Below are 12,793 nucleotides of genomic sequence, written 5' to 3'. Positions count from 1 at the left end.
TTCAACCTGGAAATAAAGAGGAATTTTATTGTACGCCACCCCGAGTCCTTCGGGAGAGGGTGCGGCTAAGAAATAAATATTTATTATTTATTATTATTATTATTCTCTGACTATGGAGAACCATCCACCCATGGAACAGAAGTTGCCTTCGGAAGTTGTGGCAGCTTCATCCCTGGAGCCTTTCAAGAAGAGACTGGACTGCCACCTGTCAGAAATGGTGTAGGGTCTCCTGCTTGGGCGGGGGGTTGGACTAGATGACCGGCAAGGTCCCTTCCTGTTAATCTGTAATCTGTAATATGAAGAACGGTTGCAGGAACTGGGCATGGCTGGTCTAGTGAAGAGAAGGACCAGGGGAGACAGGATAGCAGCCTTCCAATATTTGAGGGGCTGCCCCAGAGAAGAGGGGGTCAAGCTGTTCTCCAAAGCATCTGAAGGCCAGACAAGGAATAATGGATGGAAACTGATCAAGGAGAGATTCAACCTGGAAATAAGGAGAAATTGTGGGAGCTTCATCACTGGAAGCTTTGAAGAAGAGACTGGACTGCCATCTGTCAGAAATGGTCTCCTGCTTGGGCAGGGGGTTGGACTAGATGACCTACAAGGCCCCTTCTAAGTCTGTTATTCTGTATCTGTATCTTTTGATCGTATCATCATGGGGATGCTGCAATAGTCATAAGTGTGAAACATGGTCGTAAGTCACTTTCTTCAGGGATGTCGTGAATCTGAACTGTTGTAAGTCAACCCAAAGATGCTTTTTTTTTCAGGAGGCCCCTGGCCTTTCTTGTTCTTTTTTTCTTTTGAAGACGTTTCGCTTCTCCTCCAAGAAGCTTCTTCAGCTCTGACTGGATGGTGGGGGGTGGAAGGACTGATACTCCTTGCAGACAGCTGGTCATTTGCATCCTTTTAGAGGGTCCTTGAGGCCACTTGGAGGTTTCTCTGTGTCCTCAGGGTCCCCTGAGTGGTGCAAATGGTTCCTGTAGTCTGCCATTTTTCCCTCTGGAAATCCCTTCCTTCTCCCACCCCATTCCAAGGGTCTTCACCCCAAATTGCATAGCTAAAAAGTCTGTAGAGATTCTCCGTCATCCAGATCACAGTTGACCCAAAGGTGCTTTTTTTCACGAGGCAACTAGACTTTCTGGTTTTTGCTTTGAAGACACTTCTCATCCAAGAAGCTTCTTCAGCTCTGACTGGATGGTGGGGGGTAGAAGGATTGATACTCCTTGCAGACAGCTGGTCATTTGCATCCTTTTAGAGGGTCCTTGAGGCCACTTGGAGGTTTCTCTGTGTCCTCAGGGTCCCCTGAGTGGTGCAAATGATTCCTGTAGTCTGCAATTTCTCGCTCTCTGGAAATCCATTCCTGCTCCCACCCCATTCCAAGGGTCTTCACCCCACCCCCAAATTGTGTAGCTCAAAGTATGTAGAGATTCTCCGTCATCCATGTCCTGGTTGCCCCAAAGGTGCTTTTTCAAGAGGCCACTGGACTTTCTGGTTACTGAAAAAGCACTTTGGGGATAACCCTGACCTGGATAACAGAGAATCTCTACAGACTGTTGTAAGCCGAGGACTAACTGTGTCTCTCCTGGATGCTACCCCCCCCCCCAAACATGGAAAGGGCCCTGGGTGGCCCATTTTGTCTTGCCCCAGGTGCCTCCCCTAGTGAAATTATACCTGTGCAAGGTGCAGAATTATCCTCCATTGGATTTGGATGCAGACAGGCACAGTATCCAGGGAGACCTGTGCAAAACCTGTATCGGATTTCCCAGGACTGCAAACAGCTGGATAGATAGCTGAGAAGCCGAAACCATTATCTCTGGGCCTATTGTTTGGAGACATAAATTCGGGGAGGGGGAGGGAAGGTTTCTGGTGCCTTGCTTTGACAGAGTTGTCTATCCATGAGCCTATTAAACATTAAACGAGATGATGAGGGGACTGGAAGCTCAAACATATGAAGGACGGTTGCAAGAACTGGGCCTGGCTAGTCTAGGGAAGAGAAGGACCAGGGGAGACAGGAGAGCATCTTCCCATATTGGAGGGGCTGCCACAGACAGGAGGAGGGGCTCAAGCTATTTTGCAAAGCACCCGAAGGCCAGACAAGGAATAATGGATGGAAACAGACCAAGGAGAGATTCAACCTGGAAATAAGGAGGAATTTTATGACACTGGGAACTATTAACCAGTGGAACAGAAGTTGCCTTCGGAAGTTGTAGAAGCTTCATCCCTGGAGCTTTTCAAGAAGAGACTGGACTGCCATCTGTCAGAAATCGTGTAGGGTCTCCTGCTTGAGTGGGGGGTTGGACTAGATGACCTACAAGACCCCTTCCTGGTAATCTGTAATTTGTAATATGAAGAACGGTTCCAGGAACTGGGCATGGCTAGTCTAGTGAAGAGAAGGACCAGGGGAGACATGAGAGCATTTTTCTAATATTTGAGGGGCTGCCAGAGAGAGGAAGAGGTCAAGCTATTTTCCAAAGCACCCGAAGGCCAGACAAGGAATAATGGATGGAAACTGAACAAGGAGAGATTCAACCTGGAAATAAGGAGAAATTTCCTGACTGTGAGAACTATTCACTAGTGGAACAGAAGTTGCCTTCGGAAGTTGTGGGAGCTTCATCCCATTTTTGGTCCCAGGAGGCTTCAGGGATGCCTGCTAGGCTCAAAACAATGTGCGGGGGGAGAGGGGTTTTTTTCCGCATGCACATGTATATTATATTTCCCAGGCTAGAGTTTCACCCTGTGGTTTCCTTGTGGTCTCCCATCCAAACGCTAACGAAATCCAGCCCTGCTGCGATTTTTGAGATCAACTCCACCTCAAGTCTTGCTGGGCTGTTTAATCAGAGCTGGAGTTGAGTGGGGGCAGTGGTAATATTGGATGGGGACGTAGTAGCCCTCTTCCAATTTTTGAAAGTCAACTGCAGGGAAGGGGGGGGGGGAGTCAACCTATTCTCCAAAACACCTGAAGGCAGAAGAAGCAATGGATGGAAACTAATCCAGGTGAGAAGCAACCTGGAATTGAGGAGAAATTTCCTGGCAGGGAGAACAATGAATCAGTGGAACAGAAGTTGCCTCCAGAAGTTGTGAATGCCCCAACACTGGAAGTCTTTAAGAAGATGTTGGATAGCCATTTGTCTGAAACGGTGTAGGATTTCCTGCCTAGGCAGGGGGTTGGACTAGAAGACCTAAGAGGTCCCTTCCAGCCCTACGATTCCAGCTTCTAAGACACCTCCCTTTGCTGTTCCTCCTAAGCTCTTAGTAATAAAGGAGTATCTTTTTTAATTTTGTTTTGTTACATAGTTAAAAATTCTTTTATGAACAAAGTGTTGTCCCGATTTCCCCTTTAACATTTTCACATATACATACTTCATTTTACAATATATATTTCCATTTCCAATTTTTGCTGTATTACTTTTCTTCTCATATTTCCCAACTTAATTTTTATTATACACATACACAATATCCTTTTTTTCCTTCCCTTTAAAGATAAGCCAAATTCATCATTTCCCTTTCCATCTATTTCCTACAGATCGTATGTGACTTCAAATTCAGTTTTTTTTTAATCGTAAGCTTTTAACATAATTACTTTGCAGACTTAAAAGTATTCATTTAACTCCCACACCTCCTAATTAGATACATACTATTACCATGTTTAAAATATTTCATTTCATTCTGCTAATTTCATTTCATTTTACTAATCTCCAATTCCTAGATACCCTTTTCTCTTTTTCTTCTTTTTATGTGTCTTGTATCTTTTCTTCTGAATTTTTTTCTATCACTTTTCGATAGGTTATTTGAATGGTTCTCCCCCGAGGTTTCCCTTTCTTTCTCCCGTTGTTTCTCCAGGTAATAAAGGAGTCTCTTAAGAGGCTGCCCGCTTTACCTTCGTGAACTAGTTGGCAGCCGGGCGGATCACGAGATTGGAGATCATCCAACCGAGCCCACCTGCCAGGGATTTCCAAACACAGAGAAAGTGAGTGGATTTTCTCAGCAAAAACTTCAAGTAACAAGTGTGTCAGCTGTTTGAGACAGGAAATAGGCACCACCATAAGAGATTGCTGGAATTCTGATTGATTTATTGCAAGGTTCAATAAGAGAAATTTGGGAAAGGATTCCATCATTTTTCTCTGAGACCACAGATGAGATAAAATATTTATCATTTAAGGAGAGATTCAACTTGGAAATAAGGAGGAATTTCCCGACAGGGAGAACAATCAACTCATGGAACAGAAGTTGCCTTCAGAAGTTATGGGGGCTTCATCCCTGGAGGCTTTCAAGAAGAGACTGGACTGCCACCTGTTAGAAATGGCGTAGGGTGTTCTGCTTGGGCAGGGGGTTGAACTAGATGACCTACAAGGTCCCTTCCAACTCTGTTAATCTGTATTCTGTATCCCTGGAAGCTTTCAAGAAGAGACTGGGCTGCCCTCTGTCAGAAATATATATACACACACAAACACACACACATCGCGTTCCCAACCTGTCTTCGGAACAATGAGGACTAGAAGCATGCTCAGTTTTTCTTTTAAATTTGAAAAAAGCCGAGATTTCCCCAGTCTGATTTCTCTTATTCTTCTCCCCCCACTTTTCTTTGTTCCCATCAGACAAGGAATCCTTACCAGCTTATCCCCTGAGAGATTCTGTCAACTAAAGTCTTACCGTTCAAGCATTAACCTGAATTGCGTGGATTATCTTTTTCCCGTCTCTAACTAACGGTCCACAGCCTGAAGCATTTATAGCCACCTACCACCGGAATAGAAGCGTGCACTATATATATATAATTTGCAATTGCTGCGGTTTGACACCTACAAATTGGTTTATCCTTCTCCTTCTTTCGTCTCCCAGATTTCCTGCCACCGACGGCTGATGCCTTTCGGGAGCCATGGTGATCCTACAACAGGTAGGTTTTTTTTTACCTGCGGGTTAATAATGTGAGAACGTAGCTCTCTCGCCGGTTAAATGGATGTTGTGGGTGCCTCCGTGCGTTTGAGCAGGCCACACGCGTGAGGAGGAGGGGGTTGCGTGAGGTCAAGCCATTTGGACACGGCTCCCGTTTTGAGGGGGGAGAAAGGGGGGGTGTATGAAAATGTTTACATTTTGTACCCTGCCCGGCTTAAGAGGTACAATCGGAACACGTTGCCCGGATTAAACAGATTAGTCGAGCCAAAGAGGCCGTTGTGAGTCTCTTTTCCGGGCGGTTGTGCGTTGGAGAGAAAAGCGGCCAAGGGGCCGATGTGAAATTGTGAGAATTGAATGCAGTGCCTTTTTTAAAAAAAAATTAAAGAGAAGTTTGATATTTTGTAATGATCCCAGCCAAAGATAGATAGATAGATAGATAGATAGATAGATAGATAGATAGATAGATAGATAGATGGATGATAGGTAGGTAGGTAGGTAGGTAGGTAGGTAGGTAGGTAGGTAGATAGATAGATAGATAGATAGATAGATAGATAGATAGATAGATAGATAGATAGATGATAGATAGATGATAGATAGATGATAGATAGATGATATGTAGATAGATAGATAGATAGATAGATAGATAGATAGATAGATAGATAGATGATAGATAGATGATAGATAGATGATAGATAGATGATAGATAGATGATATGTAGATAGATAGATAGATAGATAGATAGATAGATAGATAGATAGATAGACAGACAGACAGACAGACAGATAGATGATAGGTAGATAGATAGATGATAGGTAGATAGATAGATAGATAGAAAGAGAGAGAGAGAGACAGACAGACAGACAGACTGAGGTAGAGCTAGAGGCACCCATGAAATAGAGCTTTTGCTGCATTCAAAATATGAGCAAGCCACAAAACTAAATTTTTCTAAACCATGAAACTCTAAATTGCTACCAACCTGCCTTCCCTTGAGGACCTCTACACTGTATGAGTCAAAAAGAGGCCCGTGAAAATATTTACAGACTCCTCACATCCTGGACGTAAACTGTTTCCACTCCTACCCTCAAAACGACGCTATAGGGCACTGCACACCAGAACAACTAGGCACAAGGACAGTTTTTTCCTGAATGCCATCACTCTGCTAAACAAATAATTCTCACAACATTGTCATATTACCTACTAAGGCTGTATTACTATTCTTCTTCTCAGACTTCCTATATTTATGACTATAACCTTGTTGGTTATATCTTTATGATTTATATTGTTTTATTTAGTTTCCTAGTATGATTTGATTGCTCGTTTAGTATCCTTTGATTATCATTATGTGTTGTATTTTATGATTCTTGATGAATGTATTTTTTTAACGTACATTGAGAGCATCTGCACTGAAGGCAAATTCCTTGTGTGTCCAGTCATACTTGGCCAATAAAGCATTCTATTCCATTCCATTTCATTCCATTCTTATTCCTCTATTCTTTTCTTTTCTATTCTATTCATTTAATTCCTATTCTGTTCTATTCTATTCATTTAATTCCTATTCTGTTCTATTCTATTCATTTAATTCCTATTCTATTCTGTTCTGTTCTGTTCTATTCTATTCTATTCATTTAATTTCTATTCTGTTCTGTTCATTTGATTCCTGTTCTATTCTATTCTATTCTATTCTATTCTATTCTGTTCTGTTCTATTCTATTCATTTAATTCCTGTTCTGTTCTATTCTATTCATTTAATTCCTATTCTATTCTATTCTATTCTATTCTATTCTATTCTATTCTATTCTATTCTATTCTATTCATTTAATTTCTATTCTGTTCTGTTCTGTTCATTTGATTCCTGTGCTATTCTATTCTATTCTGTTCTATTCTATTCATTTAATTTCTATTCTGTTCTATTCTATTCATTTAATTCCTATTCTATTCTATTCTATTCTATTCTATTCTATTCTATTCTATTCTATTAATTTAATTTAATTTAATTCCTATTCTGTTCTGTTCTAATCTATTCATTTAATTTCTATTCTGTTCTATTCTATTCATTTAATTCCTATTCTGTTCTGTTCTATTCATTTAATTCCTGTTCTATTCTATTCTAATTATTATTCTATTCTATTCAGAATTAACAGTGTTGTAAATTGTCTGGTTGAGGTGCTGTCCAAGAATTAAAATTTGAGAGGGAGGAAACCCCAGGGGCAAAAATAAGAAGGAAAGTACCTGTGTAAGGAAATTAATTCGGGAAGATTGGACTCCATTGTTTGGAAATGCTGTCCTCTACTCCAAGAAGGCTAGTAAAGAGATTGACAAGCAAGGCAATGGTGCTATATTCACTGCTATGCCTCAGAGGAGATTTATCCTTTATAATTTAATATTCCACTTTTCCGCTGAAAATGCAACAAGGGGAACTCAGCTGGTTCAAAACGGTCCCATAAATTCTGAGTTTATGACACAACCTCTAAATTGATTGGCCGTTCAAATAGATTTAGACTATATTTATAAATCTTGGTAAAGGAAAGGAGGAGAGCATTCTGTTTATTGAGGCAGTGGGTAGGATTTGGGCGGTAGAGAATTTTGATGGCCTCCAGATGTTTTGGACACCACCACCCCAAAATCACTGAGACAGCCCTGCTGGAGGAATGAAGTTTGAAACTCCTGAATGACTCCCCTCCTCTTCACACGTTCAAGGTTAAATAGGGCTTCTGCTTACCAGTCCTGAGCACAAAAAGAGATTGATTGAGAACGGATCACTTGCTGCATCGGTAGATATGGTTTGATAGTGTAGAAAGGAAAATGGCTTTTAAATGTTGTTTGTAGCAAGGATAAATTAGCTTTTCAAAGATGCTGCACAGTTGGCTTTGTTTAGGAAGGATAAAAGTCTGAAGAATTCAGAAAATCAATAGAGGGTTGAGAAAGAAAGAAAGAAAGAAAGAAAGAAAGAAAGAAAAAAGAAAGAAAGAAAGAAAGAAAGAAAGAAAGAAAGAAAAAGGGGAAGGGGAAGGGAAAGGGAAGGAGAGAGAGAGAGACAGGACGGACGGAAGCAAGGGAGAAGAAGAACAAAGACAGGAAGGAAGGGAAGGAGGGGAGAAGAAGAAAGCAAAAGGAAGGAAGGAAGAAGAGATGAAAAAGAAAGAAAAGAAGGAAGGAAGGAAAGAAGGAAGGAAAGAAGAAGAAGAGACAGAAAGGAAGGAAGGGGATAAGAAGAAAGAGAGAAAGAAAGAGAGAGAAAGAAGGAAAGAAAGAAAAGAAAGAAAAAGAAAGAAAGAAGGAAGGAAAGAAAGACAGAAAGAAAGAAAAATTCCACATAGAGGGAATTAGAAAAGGGTGGTTAGATGCAGACAAATCTCTTGTGTTACTTTTGGCGTAAATTTAATTCCAAACCAGATTAAGGATTAGTTTGAAATCAGCATAGGTGTATGTGTATGTGTCATGTATTTTGAGAGCCAAGAAAGCCTACAGAATAATCTGGCTGCCAGCAGTTGCTAGTTTGTTTAGTGGTGTGTGTCTGTGTCTTAATAAGTTCAACAACCTGGTGGTTGCATTCGCACAACCCACTTAACCTGAGGTGTGTCCAGCTGTCCACTAGATGGCAGCAGAGTCATCTAGGTGTTTGCAGCCCAGATGTGATGGCCCTTCTATACTTGTATGTCATTTGTGGTTTGCTTCTTTGTGGCTAAGTGTGTTGTGGGATTCCACCGCTCTGGATTAATTTAGGGAGCAATTCAGTAACCAGGTTAAAACAGATGGTGGTTATGAAAGGTGCCAATGTTGGATTAGATTGGTGACGTTTCTGGTTAAAGCCTCCATGTTTGAATCAGATAGTCCCAAAGGTCCTTTTTTAAAAGGCAACTGGACTTTGTTTTTTTCTTGAAGACGTTTCACCTCTCATCCAAGAAGCTTCTTCAGTTCTGACTGAATGACCATGAAGCTTCTTGGATGAGAAGCGAAACCTCTTCAGGGAAAAACAAAAACCATTCAATCAGAACTGAAGAAGCTTCTTGGATGAGATGCAAAACGTCTTCAGGGAAAAACAAAGACCGTTCAGTCAGAACTGAAGAAGCTTCTTGGATGAGAAGCAAAACGTCTTTAGGGAAAAACAAAAACCATTCAATCAGAACTGAAGAAGCTTCTTGGATGAGAAGCAAAACGTCTTCAGGGAAAAACAAAGACCGTTCAGTCAGAACTGAAGAAGCTTCTTGGATGAGAAGCGAAACATCTTTGAGGAGAAACACAAACCATTCAATCAGAACTGAAGAAGCTTCTTGGATGAGAAGCAAAACATCTTCAGGACCATGTTGAATTTTCCACTTTGCAGTGTTTGGGTGTGATTTGAATCCACCCTTTCTGGAGGCAAGCTGGAGGAACGATTTGCCTCCAGACGTTGTAGGTCAGGGGTGTCCAAACTTGGGAACTTTAAGACTTGTGGACTTCAACTCCCAGAATTCCCAGCTGGCTGGGGAATTCTGGGAGTTGAAGTCCACAAGTCTTAAAGTTCTCAAGTTTGGACACCCCTGTTGTAGGTACTCCATCACTGGAGGTTTTTCAAGAACAGACTGGAAAGCCATTTGTCTGAAACGGTTAAGGGTCTCCTGCTTGAGCAGGGGGTTGGACTAGAAGACCTCCAAGGTCCCTTCCAACTTTTGTGATTCTTTTTTTCTTTTTAAGAATTTTTATTTTATTTTAGTTGAACATAAACACCAAAAAAGAATCATCCTTCAATACACCTTGTAGAAAGGGTGTCGATTGGTTACAAATAACTTTCGAGCATTTATTCCATAGTCATTACTTGTAGTTCGTCATAAATTATACACTTTAAATCAAAAATCTTTATAGATCTTACCATCAATATATCACAATTCTCATTTGACTACAATTATTTGAACGTGCTTCTGTCTGAACTTATTCATACTTAAAAACACAACCACCTAATGGCACTTGTTAGCTATTTCAAAAATCCTCCAATAACATTATACTTTTATGACATATTCTGAGTAAAAAATCAATTAATAAAGTTTCTAAGCTTTCCCCTCCCCCCGCTGTTTAGAATATTATATCCAAGTTGCTTTTACCAACACCAGAGCATGTATATATTATTAAACAATATCCATTAACATTTCCTTGTTGTTATTTTAATTAGCTAAAAGTCCTTTACTATTTATATCCCAACTCCTCTCAAACTTTTCTGAGTCTTTGTTGGACTTCTCATTCAGGATCATCGGTTAACAATTGCAGGAACAGAACATGCCTACTCTAGAGAAAAGAAGGACTAGGGGTGACAAGATAGCAGTCTTCCAACATTTGAGGGGCTGCCCCAAAGAAGAGGGAGTCAAGCTATTCTCCAAAGCACCAGAAGGCAGGACAAGAAACAATGGGTGGAAACTAATCAAGGAGAGAAGCAACCTGGAACTCGGGAGAAACTTCCTGATAGTGAGAACGATTAATGAATGGAACAGCTCCCCTCCAGAGGTTTTTAGAAGAAGAGACTGGACAACTATTTGTCTGAAATGGTATAGGGTCTCCTGCTTGATCAGGGGGGTCAGACTAGAAGACCTCCAAGATCCCTTCCAACTTTTTTGTTGGACTTCTCACTCAGGATCTTCGGTCATGAGCCTCATAAACCAATTTTTCAGCAAGCTGTTGACACTTACTGTCTCATCTATGGCATTTATGGGCTGGCCCCAAAGTCCTTGCCACCGTAATAACAAGGGGGGGGGGGAGAACTCCTCTTCCACCATCCGATGAAAACCTATTTGCATATAGATTAAAATACGGCCCATTGGCCTGCTCCGAATGGACCCATTTAGCATCTTAACGGCCTCCCGCTGTCAAAATCCCGGCCCTTGAATTAAAGGAAGGAAGCCATGCGTGTTCTTCCAGAGGTTGGGATTGGATAATGAGGGGGCAAACGAGGTTGCACATGGAGCTGCAGGTTAGAAACATCTGGAAATGTGAAACTCCATCGATGGCGTTTTCCACATGGTGCCTCCGTCTGGAGCTGGGATTTTGGTGAAATTTGATTCGGCTTAGTTCCTGGAGATTAAGGACACTGGAGGTTTTAAAGAAGATTGGACAATCATTTGTCAGAAACATTGTAGGGCAGTGGTCAGCGTGTGCACAGGTCCATCGCGTGTATCAACCATGGAGCAAGGACAGCCAACAGTAGCTTGTATCAAATAGTGAGTTTTTAAATCTACAATAGGAATATAGGAATACTATATACATACACATGCTACAAGCAGTATCTAAACAAACAGCAATTACAGCAGGGAAGAAATTCAGCAGACTAATGAGCTCTGTAGCTCAGTGATGGTTAACCTTTTCAGCAGCGAGGGCCGAAACTGGAGCATGCGCTATGTGCTGGAGCCCCAGAACCTGGAAGAGAGCAGCCAGGATGTGTACATGCGCAGTGGCCAGCTGCATTTCCAGGTTCCGGTGCACACATGCACGCAAGAGAGCTGGTCTCCACATGAAGACTTGCTGGCTGGCGTGCATGCACATACCGGAATCCAGAAGAGAACAGTTGGCCCCCACGTGCATGAATGTTGGATCAGTTGGCTGGTGCACATCTGCACGACAGAACACCTAAGAGCGGCTGGCGATGGTGCGCGTGCCCACAGAGAGGGCTCTGCATGCCACCTCTGGCATGCATGCCATTGGTTCGCCATCATGGCTCTAGCTTCCTCTTATTACACAGGCTTTTAAAGGGATAACAGCCAAAGACTCTGCTGACTCATTCCCATCGTTGCATCATTGCATCAGCTGGTCAGCTCTTAAATTGTCACCTTGATACAGGGGTGGGTTCCTGCCAGTTCCAACCTCTTCTATGGAAGAGGTTCCACAAATCTACCGGGCCGTTTAGAACCGGTTCCAGCTCCCTCCCCCTGCCTGCCCGCACATCATCAAGATGAAGAGCGAGAGGAGGAATTCTGGGAGTTGAAGTCCACAAGTCTTAAAGCTGTCAAGTTTGAACTCCCTTGGGGTTTTTTTTCTGAAAGGGTTAAGGGTGCAAGGGTCTTGTAACTTGACAGCTTTAAGACTTGCACACCTCAATGCCAGAGTTCCTGAGCCAACATGACTGGAGGAGGAATTCTGGGAGTTGAAGTCCAGCAGTCTTAAAGCTGTCAAGTTTGAACACCCCTGGGGTTTTTTTTCTAAAGGGTTAGGGGTGCAAGGGTCTTGTAACTTGACAGCTTTAAGACTTGTGTGCTTCAAATGCCAGAGTTCCTGAGCCAACATTTTGGTTGCTAAGCAAGAGCGTTGTTAAGTGATTTTCACCACATTTTACAAGTTGGCCACGCCCACCCAGTCATATGGCCAGCAAGCCACTCCCACCCGGTCACATGGCCAGCAAGCCACTCCCACAAAGCAGGCCACACCTACAGAAGAGGTTCTAAAAAAATTTGAAACCCACTACTGCCTTGAGAGCAGTGTTTCTCAATCTTGGCAACTTGAAAATGTGGGGATTTAAACTCCCAGAATTCCCCAGCCAGCCATCTAATCGAGGAGAGAAGCAACCTGGAATTAAGGAGAAACTTCCTAACAATGAGAACAATTAACCAGTGGAACTGCTTGCCACCAGAAGTTGCGGGTGCTGCATCCCTGGAGAAGAGACTGGACAGCCACTTGTCTGGAAAGGTGTAGGGTCTCCTGCATGAGCAGGGGCCTGGGCTAGAAGACCTCCAAGGTCCCTCCCCACTCTGCTATTCCGTTATAGCCAGCATTAGGGTCTTATCCAAAGTCTTTGAATAATGTACCCAAAGTAGAATAATTTGAGCCTGGTTGTTTGTATATCAAAAGATGGTCTGATTTGTTCCATGTTTTCTTGGTGGTCCATGAAATTCTCAGGAATCTGCTACGACTTCAAAGTATCGGCACTGCTTCCAACTCACGTCTTCAA

At 42.3% G+C, this 12,793-nt stretch overlaps 1 protein-coding gene across 1 annotated transcript in view; it reads left to right on the top strand.

The window, feature by feature from the left end:
• The first annotated feature begins 4,831 nt into the window (after nucleotides 1-4,831).
• MYO7A (myosin VIIA) overlaps nucleotides 4,832-12,793 on the top strand; it is a 122,545-nt gene continuing 114,583 nt past the window's right edge. Inside the window, exon 1 of the mRNA XM_081951757.1 lies at nucleotides 4,832-4,888. Coding sequence (XP_081807883.1) covers nucleotides 4,871-4,888 — 18 coding nt within the window. The 5' untranslated portion in view covers nucleotides 4,832-4,870. The remainder of the gene's footprint in view (nucleotides 4,889-12,793) is intronic.

This window comes from Natrix helvetica, assembly GCF_964273705.1.
Source record: "Natrix helvetica genome assembly, chromosome: 4".
Classification (NCBI taxonomy): Eukaryota; Metazoa; Chordata; class Lepidosauria; order Squamata; family Natricidae; genus Natrix; species Natrix helvetica.
This window is presented reverse-complemented; position numbering and strand designations above follow the sequence as displayed.